This window comes from Narcine bancroftii, chromosome 1 (genome assembly GCF_036971445.1).
Source record: "Narcine bancroftii isolate sNarBan1 chromosome 1, sNarBan1.hap1, whole genome shotgun sequence".
NCBI lineage: Eukaryota > Metazoa > Chordata > Chondrichthyes > Torpediniformes > Narcinidae > Narcine > Narcine bancroftii.
In genome coordinates, this window is record NC_091469.1 from 6,733,677 (window position 1) to 6,748,640 (window position 14,964).

Consider the following 14,964-nt stretch of genomic DNA (forward strand, 5'->3'; position numbering starts at 1 on the left):
AAAGGACATAAATCACAGAGGATTAAAGGATCAGATTCATTTCTCTCTAGTAACCTTGAAAAAGCATTTGATTGGAGAAAGTTGAGATTCCTAAAAGCTAATAAACTAAAGTACAGTTTTACTTGCAATTTATCTTGTGCTTTAAAATCTTATTGTGGCTTTTTTGGGTCCTGAGGTTTGGTTAAAAAAATGGTCATTCATATATGACCAATGACAGCGCAGCAAAAATCTTTGTACCACATAATCCTTTTTTTTAAAAGAAAGATAAAACATAGTACCTCTCACCAGCCCATTCCCTCTCCTCCCCACCCTCCCCTCCACTAAATACGCCATTTAAGCTACAAACCCAAACATTTTGGGGTGTGAGAAAACTGGCATACCCGGAGGAAATCCACACAGACATGGGGCGAATAGTACAAACATTGGACTCGAACCTGGGTCCCTGGGACTATGGTAACATTGCACTAACCACTATACTAACCACTGATTGTGGTATAAAATTTCAAACTGTCATCATGGGGACTCTGGAGAAACAGCAAAGCTGCAGACACTAGAACCTGGTGCAAAGAATTGCTGAAGGAACTCAGCAGGTCACATAGCATCCATGTGTAGAAATGAACAAAGATGTGTGTCAGGACTAACTCCACCTGATTCCATTGTTTCCATCTCTTCTGTCATACCTAATATCTTCCTCCCTCCCTCCCAACCACCCTCTCTCCTCCCTCCTTTTTCTCCTACCCTTCCCCTCCCTCCACCCCTCAGAAGGCTCATTTGAGTTTAGAAGAATGAGGGGGATCTCATTGAAACTTATTGAAAACTGAAAGGCCTAGATAGAATGAACGTGAACAGAATGTTTTCTCTGGCGGGGTGAGTCTGGGACCAGAGGGCACAGCCTGAGAATACAACAACATCCCTTTAGAACAGAGATGAGGAGGAATATCCAGAGTGGAGTGATCTGCTGAATTCATTGCTGTGGAGCCCAAGTCTTTGGGTAGATTTAGAGCAGAGGCAAATAGATTCTTGATTCAGGAGGGAATCAAGGGCTATGGGGTCAAGACAGGAGAATGGGGTTGAAAAGGATAGTAAATCACCGTGATAGAATTGCAGGTCAGACTCAATGGGATAAATAGCCTGTGTCTCATAGAATATGAAATAAATCAAGTGAACACAGAGGGAATTTAGCCCAGAACAGGGGAATCGCTAACCAGAGGATGTAGGCTTAAGGTGAGGGGAGAAGTTTTTAACAGGACCTGAGGGGCAACTTTTATTTTATACATAGAGGGTGTATGGAATGGGCTGCTAGAAAAGGTGGCTGAGGCAGGTATTGATGCAATGTTTAACAAATATTTGTATAGATAGGATTAAATTAGAGGGATGTGGGCAGGTGGGACTGGTGTGGGTGAGACACTTGGGTCAGTGTTGGGAGGTTAGGTTGACAGGCCTGTTTCTACACTGTGTTACTCTATGAGGTGAAAATGAACAGGAAGACTGGTGTTCATTTTTGTATTGAGTGATCCCACCTCCAGATACATCTTCCCCTCCCCTTTCTGCCTGCCACCCACAGTGGCTACTCTGTTGTCCACTCATCCCTTCCCACTAATCGCCCCCTTGGTACCTATCCCTGTGACTACAGATGATGTTCCATTTATGCTCACATCTTCTCCATCACCACCAGACTGTGCTCCAAACAGTCCTTCCAAGTGAAGCAACACTTCATTTGAGAATATGCGGGAGTTGTCTACTGTTTCCGATGCTCCTGTTGTGGCCTCCTCTACATCAGAGAGACTGGATGCAGCCTGGGAGGTCATTTCGTTAAGCACCTTTGCTCTGTCCGCTGCAATAGCAGAGATCCCCCAGTGCCAGCTCAATGCAATTTCCTGCCCCATTCCCATGCCAACATGTCTGTCTATGGCATCATGCACGGACAGATTGAGACCACCTGTACATTGGAGGAACAATGCCTCATATTTCATCCGGGCACCCTTCAACCCAAATGTTGTGAATACTGACTTCTCCAGTTTTTATTAGTCCGCATTCTCCAGTCTCTTTCCCTAACTCCTTTCCTCCAGCTCTCCCCTCCTCTCTTTTACTATCCCTCTGCCTCCTTTCCTCCAGCCCTCCATTCATAGAGTTACCCCCTTCTCCCGAAAAATTCTCAACTTTTTCCTGCACTCCTAACCATGTTCACCAATGAATGGCCTCTTGGCTGTTGGCCTGTGCTTCTCCCCCTGCCCCTTCTTCCCTCCACCCCCCCATTTTATTTAGATATTTCCCTGGTTTTTGTTCACATCTTGACAAAGGCCTCAGGCCCAAAGTGCTGGTTATATATCTTTGCCTCCTTTCTATGCGGCAGAACCTGCTGAGTTTCTCCAAAACTTTTGTGCATTTACTACAATCACAGCATCTGCAGACTCTCTTGTTTCATGTCATTGCAAACAACTTAAATTCACCACCATATATAAAAACAGAAAATGCAGAAAAGCTCAGAACAGGTCAGGCAGCACCTGAGGTGAGAGAAGCAGTGAATGTGTCAGGCCTGAGAGCATCAGAACTGGTAAAGGAGTCTCGGTTGCCAAGAAAGAGAGGGGGAGCAGGGAAGACATTAACAGAACAATAGCCAGTTTCTCTATCCATCTATGACCTCTTGCCTGTGGACTTGTGCTCCAACCCCTGGCCCTCCCTCTACCTTCTTATTCAGGTACCTGGCTCCTTTTACTCAGACCTTGACGAAGAGTTCAGGTGTGAAATGTTGGTTATGTATCTTTGCCATAAAGAATGTTGGCTGCTGAATTTCTCCATCGCAGCGTCTGCAGAGTTTCTTGTTTAACTCAAGAGAGTGAGTTGTCTACAGTTGAACAGACTTTTCCTGTCTTTCGTCCCTTCTCAATTACTCTCCTCATTGGATTCAGTAGAGGAGACTCTCTAGACAAAGCCCAGATTGGTGTATGTTGAACCCTGCATGGGCTGGAAGGTCTCTGCAACTACATGACATGTCCACCAACAGAGTCATGCAAATGGTGCTGGTGAACCACTATTGGAAGATCTGTGCCTCCCTGATCTGTGCCTGTGTGCCACGCTACCAGCTGTGCAGAGAAGTGCCTTGTCACCTTCAGAACCCGAGCATCTTCTGAACCAAAGCCACATCTCAGCAATATTAATTGATTTTCAGTCATTTTTGTTTCATCATCAAATCTGAAGGGATCACTGAAAACTTTTTATATTGTGTTTACTTTATAAAGATTTGAAGTGGCAAGAAATAATAAACAGAGTTGATTAAATAACACCTCACTTTTTCCCCAGGGAGATCCCAGACTACACTGCTATCTGTTGCATCACTTATGAGGTCCAGAGTTAGGTCAGTAAATACAGATATCATTTAGCTCCTACCTGTAGCAAATGAATAAATAGCATATTAAACTGCTTGTGGTTGGAAGTTCTCTTGCATTTCTTCTTCATGCATTTCTATAAAGAATTTATAGTAATCCTTATATATATTTACCCTCAAAGCCAGAAAACTGATCAACACTTTAGAAAGGTCATTGTAAATGAATTCCATTTTACCCTGTTTTTAGCAGTTTTCTTTTCAAGGAATTTTGATTATTAAATTGTGTATCTATCTCAGCAGTAGACTTCCAAACAGCAGAGATCAATGACAGAGCCAGTTTGATGAAACTACACTGGCTGATGTAAATTAACCTGCAATAAGATCTGGTTTATATATATAAAAGTGAGATAAAAATAAAGGAGAAAAATGGTTGCAGGTTTTACAAATTGTCTTGCGATTTGAGCAACTTGCAGACCTATTGGAATCAATTTGTTGCAAAACTTGTTTCACAAGCTTTTTGTAAAAAGTGAGCATTTCTCTCAGTCTCATCCTTCAAAAACCCTCAACTCCTTTTGATGAGCAAGATGTTGCTCTCCAATATTTATGCATTAAACTTCATGGTGTTCCGCCATTTTTTCCAGAGACAAATTTCAATCACAAGGCTGTATTATGAGATTTTTAAAAAATGCATCGATTTAAAATAAATGCACAAAATTGCTGGAGAAACTCAGCAGGTCCCACGGCATGCAAAGTAGACAAAGATATACGAAAATGTTTCAGGCCTGAGCCCCTTGTTTAAGGTATGATTTGACCAAGGAATGCCTTGACAAAGGCTCAGGCCCAAAATATTGGAAATATATCTTTGCCTCCTTTGGATGGCACGGAACCTGTCGAGTTCTCCAGCATTGTAGCACATTTACAGCGTTAGAATTTCTTGCTTCACAGCAGTTTAAAATCTTCCATGAGAGTATGTTTGTTTTCTTGTGACTTTGCCCTCAAAACATGAAGTAAATGAAAAAAATCCTTGACACAAGCATTTGGACAGTTTTCATGAACTAAACCTGTGACTAATGCTTCAGTTTGGTTAAGACACTCTACAAGTCATGCATATGGATTTTTAAATTAAAAAAAAAAATTTAAAGGTACAACAGACCTTTCCAGCTCATGAGCTGACATTGACCAATTATACCCCATGACCAATTAACCTACTAACCCTGTACGTCTTTGGAACGTGGGAAGAAACCTGAATTCCCAGAGGAAACTAACACAGGTCACAAAGAGAATATACAAACCCTTACAGGCAGTGTTGTATTCGAACAGCACTATGACAGCATTGTGCCAACCACTATACTAACCATGAGGTTAATGACATTGCAATATGAGTTTTTGCTATTGACGAGAGTATATGCTTGTGAGAGTACAGATTCTATCACCAATGTGTATATGTACAGATGGTCATGTAGGATGACTGTGATTGGCTGAGAGTGTAGCCACACCTACTGGCAGGTCTTAAAGGATTGCTCCTAGCCAGACCAGGTCATTCTGGACTAGTCAACCTACTTGTGAAATGCTCCAGTCTTTTAGTTAATAAAAGCCTTGGTTTGGATTAACAAGTCTTTGGTTCTTTTGACGCGCATTGCAATGATTAATAGGCAATCAAATAGTGCTCCAATTATTATTAATAATCAGCCATATCTGTGATTAAATGTGGCTTCATCATTTGTCCAACAACTTTTATTTTGCTTTTGCAAACAAAATAAATTATACTCCCTTTTCCATGCATCTAGGAGCTCCACTTAATCTGCCATGAAATGAAGTTAGGACTTTAATATTGCTTTCAATATGAAGGTGAAAGATCATCTTCAAAAGCATTGTATAAGGCTTGATTAATCCAAATGGACAATTTGTATTTTGTATCTTTCTTTAATATCCATGGAGAGAAGAGGAAAAGAAAAAAAATAAAACCTTAATCCTCAAGATTAATATGGAGTTTGGTGTTTACTTTTCCATGGGTAGCTAAATTGCATGTTAATTAACGTCTCAATAAATTGGGTGTTGATGAAGAGTTTCGGATTGAAATGTCAACCATTCTTTTTTAAGGACAAGTTCAAATTTAATGACCAAATACATACACAACATCACACAACAGAGCCTTTTTCCTGTGGGCCAGGAAGAAATTCTACTTATCGATATTGTAAACTGCACTGAAAAAAAAATGTCCATAGAAGAAATGTAAACAAACTGACTGTGCAAATACAGGAAACAAATATTCAGTAATATATAATGTGCAAAGTTAGAGTCCTTATGAGTCTTTGATTGAGCCTGTTGTTTAGGAGTCTGATGGTGGAGACATCGCCATTGTTCCTGAACCTGGTGGTATGAGTCTTGTGGCACCTCTATCTCTTTCCTGCTTGCAATAGAGCATATCCTGGGTGGCATGGATACTTGATTGTTGCTGCTCTCAGAGGACAGCATTCCATGTAGATTTTCTCAATGGTGGTGGGAGTTTTGCTTGTGATGTAATGGGCTATATTCACCATCTTTTTTAGGACTTGCCTCTTTCAGAGGTATTAGTGTCCCCATACCAAGCCATGATGCACACTCTCCATTACACCTCTGTAGAAGTTTGCCAAGTTTTCTGATGTCATGCCAAACATTTGTAAAATACTGAGGAAGTAGGTGTTCTTTCTTCACAATGGCATTAATATGATGGATCTAGGAAAGGTCCTCAAAGATTATGACTCCCAGGAATTAAATGTGCTCACACTCTCCACCTCTGATTCTTCAATGATCACTGGATTATACATCATCATTTTTCCCTTTCTAAACTCTACAATCAGCTCATTCGTTTTGGTGACATTGAGTACAAGGTGGTTACTAGTTATCCACCTGATGCTGCTCGATCCATTGGGTTTTTTCTGCATTAGCTTCAGATTCCACTGTCTGCAGTCTCCTGTGTGGATCAACATCTTTAATGTGCAGGAGACCGGGTGAGCAACCTTCATTTACAGCCCAAACAAAGGAAAATGATTTTTGTGCACATGACAATAAGTGGAATCCTGAATTTTGAAATATCATGGGACATAATGAGCCTAGACTGAGCCAAAGATCTGTTCTGCCACAGAATCCCTGGATTCAGATTGAATGATACCATGTGGAAAATATCCTTAATATTCTGCAATTTCACTTGATGCTCAAACTGAAATTTAATTTCTCAGGAGACTGAATGTGTCACTTAAAGTGAACTGCACATGATCTTAATTGAATCAGGTTTCAGGGTACATTGAAGCTAAACAAGTAGCATAAATCTGGAGCAGAAAATAAAACTGCCTGATGTTATGTTAAAGAGATTAATCTCAGTCTAATTCCAGTCAGTTGACCCATACCACCTTTAAGGTGCATGAGTAAATTCATCCTTATTTTTGAATATTTGCAATTCCAGATAGCTATCAGTTTCTAAAGTTGACCATTGGCTTTTATTTAAAATTTAGATATACAGCACGGCCTCCAAGAACGCGGCGCAGGCTACACACTCTACTGGTCTGGCAAGCCTTCGGATGAACGACACCTATCTGGTGTAGGCTTCATGGTCAAGAGCTTCATTGCCTCCAAACTCGAAAACCTTCCGACAGGCCTCTCGGACCGAATCATGTCCATGCGACTCCCCCTTCAAAACAAGTGTCGCATCACCCTCATCAGTGTCTATGTTCCAACCCTCCAGGTGGAACCAGCAGAAAAGGACAAGTTCTACACCGACCTGTGCAACCTCATCCAACGCACCCCTACAGCCGACAAGGTTGTCATCCTGGGCGACTTCAACGCTCGTGTCGGCAAAGACTCAGAAACCTGGCCAGGAATCCTGGGCAAGCATGGCGTCGGCAAGTGCAACGACAATGGGCGCCTCCTGTTGGAGCTCTGCGCAGAACAGCGACTTGTCATTACAAACACCCTTTTTCAGCAGAGGGACAGCCTTAAGACCACTTGGATGCATCCCCGATCCAAACACTGGCACCTCCTGGACTACATCCTGGTGCGAGAAAGTGACAAATGAGATGTGCTCCACACCAGGGTCATGCCGAGCGCGGAATGCCACACTGACCACCGGCTGGTTCGCTGCAAGCTCAACCTTCACTTCAAGCCAAAGCCCAGGAACAGTAAAGCCCCCAGAAAGAGGTTCAATGTTGGAAACCTGCAGTCAGACGAAGCGAGAGGAAACTTCCAGGCAAACCTCAAAGCAAAGCTCGACGATGCAACTCGCCTCACGGACCTGTCCCCTGAAACCCTCTGGGATCAGTTGAAGACTACCATACTGCAATCCACTGAAGAGGTACTGGGCTTCTCCTCCAGGAAAAACAAGGACTGGTTTGACGAAAACAGCCAGGAAATCCAGGAGCTGCTGGCAAAGAAGCGAGCTGCCCACCAGGCTTACCTTACAAAGCCGTCCTGTCCAGAGAAGAAACAAGCCTTCCGTCGCGCATGCAGCCATCTTCAGCGCAAACTCCGGGAGATCCAAAATGAGTGGTGGACTAGCCTCGCCAAACGAACCCAGCTCAGCGCGGACATTGGCGACTTCAGGGGTTTCTACGAGGCTCTAAAGGCTGTGTACGGCCCCTCACCCCAAGTCCAAAGCCCGCTGCGCAGCTCAGACGGCAAAGTCCTCCTCAGCGACAAGATCTCCATCCTCAACCGATGGTCAGAACACTTCCAATCTCTTTTCAGTGCCAACCGCTCAGTCCAAGATTCCGCCCTGCTCCAGCTCCCTCAACAGCCCCTAAGGCTAGAGCTGGATGAGGTCCTCACCCTGGATGAGACATATAAGGCAATCGAACAACTGAAAAGTGGCAAAGCAGCAGGTATGGATGGAATCCCCCCAGAGGTCTGGAAGGCTGGCAGGAAAACTCTGCATGCCAAACTGCATGAGTTTTTCAAGCTTTGTTGGGACCAAGGAAAACTGCCTCAGGATCTTCGTGATGCCACCATCATCACCCTGTACAAAAACAAAGGCGAGAAATCAGACTGCTCAAACTACAGGGGAATCACGCTGCTCTCCATTGCAGGCAAAATCTTCGCTAGGATTCTGCTAAATAGAATAATACCTAGTGTCGCCGAGAATATTCTCCCAGAATCACAGTGCGGCTTTCGCGCAAACAGAGGAACTACTGACATGGTCTTTGTCCTCAGACAGCTCCAAGAAAAGTGCAGAGAACAAAACAAAGGACTCTACATCACCTTTGTTGACCTCACCAAAGCCTTCGACACCGTGAGCAGGAAAGGGCTTTAGCAAATACTAGAGCGCATCGGATGTCCCCAAAAGTTCCTCAACATGATTATCCAACTGCACGAAAACCAACAAGGTCGGGTCAGATACAGCAATGAGCTCTCTGAACCCTTCTCCATTAACAATGGCGTGAAGCAAGGCTGTGTTCTCGCACCAACCCTCTTTTCAATCTTCTTCAGCATGATGCTGAACCAAGCCATGAAAGACCCCAACAATGAAGACGCTGTTTACATCCGGTACCGCACGGATGGCAGTCTCTTCAATCTGAGGCGCCTGCAAGCTCACACCAAGACACAAGAGAAACTTGTCCATGAACTACTCTTTGCAGACGATGCCGCTTTAGTTGCCCATTCAGAGCCAGCTCTTCAGCGCTTGACGTCCTGCTTTGCGGAAACTGCCAAAATGTTTGGCCTGGAAGTCAGCCTGAAGAAAACTGAGGTCCTCCATCAGCCAGCTCCCCACCATGACTACCAGCCCCCCCACATCTCCATCGGGCACACAAAACTCGAAACGGTCAACCAGTTTACCTATCTCGGCTGCACCATTTCATCAGATGCAAGGATCGACAATGAGATAGACAACAGACTCGCCAAGGCAAATAGCGCCTTTGGAAGACTACACAAAAGAGTCTGGAAAAACAACCAACTGAAAAACCTCACAAAGATAAGCGTATACAGAGGCGTTGTCATACCCACTCTCCTGTTCAGCTCCGAATCATGGGTCCTCTACCGGCATTACCTACGGCTCCTAGAACGCTTCCACCAGCGTTGTCTCCGCTCCATCCTCAACATCCATTGGAGCGCTTCATCCCTAACGTCGAAGTACTCGAGATGGCAGAGGTCGACAGCATCGAGTCCACGCTGCTGAAGATCCAGCTGCGCTGGGTGGGTCACGTCTCCAGAATGGAGGACCTTCGCCTTCCCAAGATCGTGTTATATGGCGAGCTCTCCACTGGCCACCGTGACAGAGGTGCACTAAAGAAAAGGTACAAGGACTGCCTAAAGAAATCTCTTGGTGCCTGCCACATTGACCACCGCCAGTGGGCTGATATCGCCTCAAACCGTGCATCTTGGCGCCTCACAGTTTGGCGGGCAGCAACCTCCTTTGAAGAAGACCGCAGAGCCCACCTCACTGACAAAAGGCAAAGGAGGAAAAACCCAACACCCAACCCCAACCAACCAATTTTCCCCTGCAGCCGCTGCAACCGTGTCTGCCTGTCCCGCATCGGACTTGTCAGCCACAAACGAGCCTGCAGCTGACGTGGACTTTTACCCCCTCCATAAATCTTCGTCCGCGAAGCCAAGCCAAAGAAGAAGATATACAGCGCGGCAACAGATCCTTCCGGCCCACCCAAATCCTCCAATTAATCTACAATCCCTGTTGGTTTTGAAAGGTGGGAGGAAACTGGAGCACCTAGAGGAAACCCACCCAGATATAGAGAGAATGGACAAACTCCTTACAGATCGTGGCAGATTCGAACCAGGGTCACTGGCTTTGTAATAACATTGCGCTAACCGCTACCTGTACTGCACTTAGCTTTGCCAACCTAGACAATTCCAATTTTAAATCATGAACAGGGTTGTGCTCTCTCAATGGGATGATTGCATTTACAAGAATCATTGGTGAAAGTCAGAATGACATTGCTTTCAAGGGAAGCACTATTGGGATTCTGGGATAATGAGTTTACTCTTTTAGCCATTTTATAATAGAGCGAATTACATTACAGACCTTTGTAGCTAAATTAAGCATGCCCAGAAACATAAGATAAGATAAATATTTTCAGATGAGCTGAATTCCAAGAGCAAAAGCAGTGTTTGATTTAGGCTAGGCCAGTATATGCTAGTCCCGGGTTTGTCAAGGCAGCACTTGGTGATAACAATTATTACTGATGTAACAAACCAATGATGTGTAAAACAAGGCTGTAAATTTGATTACAAAGAAAATGAAGCTCTCAAAATGGTTTCCCACAAAAACAAAACAAAGATCCTGAAGATCCCCTTCCAGGGGACACAACTCACAGCACATCCCTCCCTCCCTCCAACACTGGTGGTATGTTGATTTGTTATCAATGGCTGTACTAAAGAAAAATGGTAGGGGCTCTGTGAATGAAAGTACATTGAGAACCAATCATCGAGATCAGCCATTCTCAACTGTTTTTTTTGTCTATGCCCCTTTCCGGGACTTTGCTCCCAGTGAAGCCATCAAGCTTTGATTCCTTCCGTACATCATTCCTACAGACCACACATTTCAAACTCTGCCCGCCAATTTGGCCCGCGATATAATTATATTTGGCCCGCAAGATCATTTCAAAAATGTATTAGAGGTGGCCCGCCCTGCAGTGAGAGCTGATGCTGTTTTTTGGTAATATCACCCCCACCATCCTCCCCCTTCATTGCACATCCTTCCCCATTGTAACATGAGAAATTGTGACACGAGAAGTCTGTCGATGTCATCAGCCGGCAAGCCAGTTGGAAGGCTCCCGCACAACCAGTCACTTCTCCCACCTGTCGAGCAGTGCGGCGGATGGGCGAGCGCCTGTGATTTCCTGTCGGCGCGACGGGCATGGCAGGCTGCGCACGGCCCCCGGGCAGCGCGAGCCCCGCGCGACTGGCACCGGACGGCCCTTCCACAGTGCGAGCGCACTTCTCCCGGTCGCCACGGCCTTCAGCGCTTGCACCCCAGGGACGGCTGGTTTGGCCCTGCATGTGAAGAGAGAGATGGTGGCTGTCCGCAAAGGTTGATCGGCAGCGCGCTGGGCCTGAGTGGGTGGGTAAGCAGGGGTGGGCAGAGGATGTAGGTGAGGAGTAATGGGCAGGGGAAGTTATGGTGGTGCGAGTGGCAGTTAGAGGGAGGGATGAGTAGAAGGAGGGGTGGATAGGGAAGAGGTAAAAGGGGAGGGGCAGGGCGAGTAGGGGAGGGGTGATTAGAGGGTGAGAGACAGGTAGAGGGAGGAACAGGTTGAGGGGAGAGGCAGTAGAGGGGCGTGTATAGGATGGGGTGGGTAGAGGCAAAGCGAGTGGAGTGAGGGGTGAATAGAGGTCTAGAGCCTGAGGAGTGAGCAGGAAATGCTGAGTCCTGATGCAGGCCAAAATGGACACAGCCTGTGAATGCTGACTACATCTCCACAGGGACCAAATAGGTTTCCCTCAGGTCAAGCAAAGGGTGAACTTGAGCTACCTACTCCTGACCTGTAACATTATCCTCCTAAAGTTATATCCTAAAGTTTAACATTACATATGTTGAAAGAAGAGAAAACATGCAGATGTTGTTGAAAATTTTCAATAAATATTTAGTTCGGCCCTCGACTTAGTCCAAGTTTTTAATTTTGGCCCTCTGTGAATTTGAGTTTGACACCCCTGCTACAGACTATAAAAGAATTGTTATTTAAGGTGAAAGGAAAACGCTAATGTGCTGTGGCCCCAGGGGTGCAATGGAGCCCCCAATGAAGATATCTGGTCAAGATGAAGTGGTGAACATTCACAGCTTTCAAGGAAGGGATGGAATAGATCTTTTGAATTTGGATCTCCACACCTGATGTGAAATCTCATTCTCATTGTGCATGTGTGAAATTGGCTCTTTCATTTTCTGTGTGACTCGGACATGTGTTTGTATCAGTGGTTTTCAAACATTTTCTTTCCACTCACATACCACCTTAAGTAATCCCTTACTAATCACAGAGAACCTATCATATAGGGATTACTCCAGGTGGTAATGTGAGTGGAAAGAAAGAGTTTGAAACCCACTGGTTTATATCATTATCTGCTCCAACTCCTCCAGGTGCTGTATTATCAGCTCAAAGTCAGCCTTCTTTCAGTTTAGGATCTTACTTTCAATCCTTCTTTCTGACAACCAGCTTGAACCATCATTAACGATGGCCACTGCCTCTAAATTCCCCCCACTCGTGCTCCTAATATTTATCTAATTATATTCTGAAAGATTCATTCTGCTGCTGCCTCATCTCCAAAACTTTCTATGGTTAGTCTCTTGGACACTCTCCCAAAGCTCTGCCCCATAACTCATTTGTTAACTTATTTCCAGACGACTATTGACTATATACAGAAAACTCCCAAGTTGGCTGGATGTTACCCTGAAAGAAAAAAAATGACTTGCTTTCTTATCTTTACTCTGGTAAAATGTGATAAAATGCTTAACAGGAGCATTAAAGATTATATTTTGTGCCACGTTAAAAGTGAAAAGAGGGAAAACAACCCAAGGTCCTTGTCATTAGGAAACAGGAGAAGTGGAGCCATAGTTCAAGGGATGACAGCTATTGGCCACTCCTCACCCCCTCCTTACATTAGCCAACTAACCAGTGAGCAGTGTGCTGCTTGGAATTCCTGTTCTTCAGGCACAATTCCTCCAATGCTCAAAGATTGTGTGTACTAAAGATTATAGCGAATTTCATCACTGAATTCAACAAGAAGTATCTCTTGGAATGTAGAAAGCCCACTGGGTTTCATGGTCTTGTGGATAGGTTCTTGATTAGGAGAGTTACAAAAAGGCAAGAGAACAGGTTGAAATAGACAGTAAATCTGCTGTGATGGAATGGCTGGTGTGTTCAATGGGCTGAATGGACTAGTTCTGCTCCAGTCTAGTCTGGGGCATTCACTGTTTATCAGCTGCCCTGAAACCCACCACTAGCGATGGTAGCAAATCATAGGGACTGATGAGGTGTTGGCACAACTTGAACAGAAAGGTGAGAATATTACAGTTGAATCGCTGAGGGTCAAGAAATCAGTGTAGAGCCAGCTGCATGGGTGATGGGTAAGGGGGAAGTGGCCTGGATAGGTGATACAGGTACATATCATGTGCAGGGTGAGGGAGTGGTGGGTAGAGAAGATGCAGTTCTGTAGAAAAGGAGGGATCTTGGTAATGAGAAACAGAAAAAGAACCAGACCATGGTGGCCCAGTGCTTGGAAATAAAATAGAACATTACAGCACAGTTCATGCCCTTTAGCTCATGATGTTGTGCAAACCCATTTAAATCTACTCTATAACAATCTAACCCTTCCTGAATCAGACTATAACCCTCTATTTTTCTAACACCTAGGTGCCAGTCAAAGAAGCCTTTGAATGTCCCTATTATGCACCCATCACTCTCCATGTAAAAACATCTTTCCTCTGATATCTCCTCTAAACATCCCTCCACTCAACTTAAACAGATGCCCTTTGGTATTGGCCATTTTTGCCCTTGGATAAAAGTGTTGTTATTGTAGCAGACAGAATGAAAGTGCTCAACAAAAGGGACTCCCAGTCTGAGGAGACCACATCAGGACCACCGGATGCAGTAGATGACCCCTATGGATTCACAAGTGAAGTGTTGCTTCACTTAGAAGAACTGTTTGGGACCCAGAATGACGGTGAGGGTGGAGGTATGGGTGTAAGTGTAGCATTTTCTGCAGTGACAGGTGTAGGTGCCAAGTGGCTGTTTCGTGGGAAGGGATACATGGGTGAGGGAATCACAGAGGGAGTAGTCCCATCAGAAGGCAAAGAGGGCAGGGAAGGGGAAGATTTCTGATAGTGGGTGTAAGTGTAGCATTTTCTGCAGTGACAGGTGTAGGTGCCAAGTGGCTGTTTCGTGGGAAGGGATACATGGGTGAGGGAATCACAGAGGGAGTAGTCCCATCAGAAGGCAAAGAGGGCAGGGAAGGGGAAGATTTCTGATAGTGGGATTATGATGCAGGTGGTGAAAATGGGGGTGGATGATATGTTGCACTCAGGTTGGTGGAGTGCGAGGATAAGGGGAAGCCTGCCTTGCGCATGTGGGTGAGGAGGGATCCAGGACAGATGTGTGGGAAATGAAAAATGTGCGGGTGAGGACCATGTTGATGGTAGGATAGGGGAAGCTGCACTTTTTTTTGAAAGAGGAGGACATCTCTGATGATCTGGCATTGAAGTCCTTGTCCTGAGTTCAGATGCGACAGAGAAGAAGGAACTGAGAGAAAGGAATGGAATCCTTATAGGGGACACGGTGAGAAGAGGTGTAGTCGAGGTAGCTGTGGAAGTTGGTAGGTTCATAGAAGATGTCTGTCGAGAGTTTGTCTCCTGAAATGGAGACAGAGAAATCAAGAAAGGGGAGAGTGTTGCTAGAGATGGACCAAGTGAATTTGAGGTCAGGGTCGAAGTTGGCAGGAAAATGAATAAAGTTGACAATCTTATCATAGGTGCATGGGCAACACCAATGTAATTGCTGATGAAGTGTAGGGAGAGTTGAGGAGTATTGCCTATGTAGGTTTGCAGCATTTATTGCTCCACATAGCCAACAAAAGGGCAACACAGTTGACATAGCAGTTAGCACAACACCTTTGCAGCACCAGTGATCAGAACTGGGATTTGAATCTCATGCTGTCTGTAAGGAGTT

General features: G+C 44.9%; 1 protein-coding gene across 7 annotated transcripts in view; it reads left to right on the forward strand.

Annotated features, from left to right (window-relative positions):
- Positions 1-14,964, forward strand: part of LOC138754998 (craniofacial development protein 2-like) — a 218,839-nt gene that overhangs the window by 177,936 nt on the left and 25,939 nt on the right. For 2 of the 7 annotated variants that reach the window (XM_069920127.1, XM_069920118.1), the window contains 2 exons: positions 3,301-3,355; positions 6,817-7,841. The exons of 4 other annotated variants lie outside the window; for them this stretch is intronic. In XM_069920127.1, coding sequence (XP_069776228.1) covers positions 6,912-7,376 — 465 coding nt within the window. In that variant the 5' untranslated portion in view covers positions 3,301-3,355; positions 6,817-6,911 and the 3' untranslated portion in view covers positions 7,377-7,841. Of the gene's footprint in view, positions 1-3,300; positions 3,356-6,816; positions 7,842-14,964 lie in introns of those variants that run through there. One more of the 7 variants, XR_011351989.1, reaches the window with a different exon arrangement.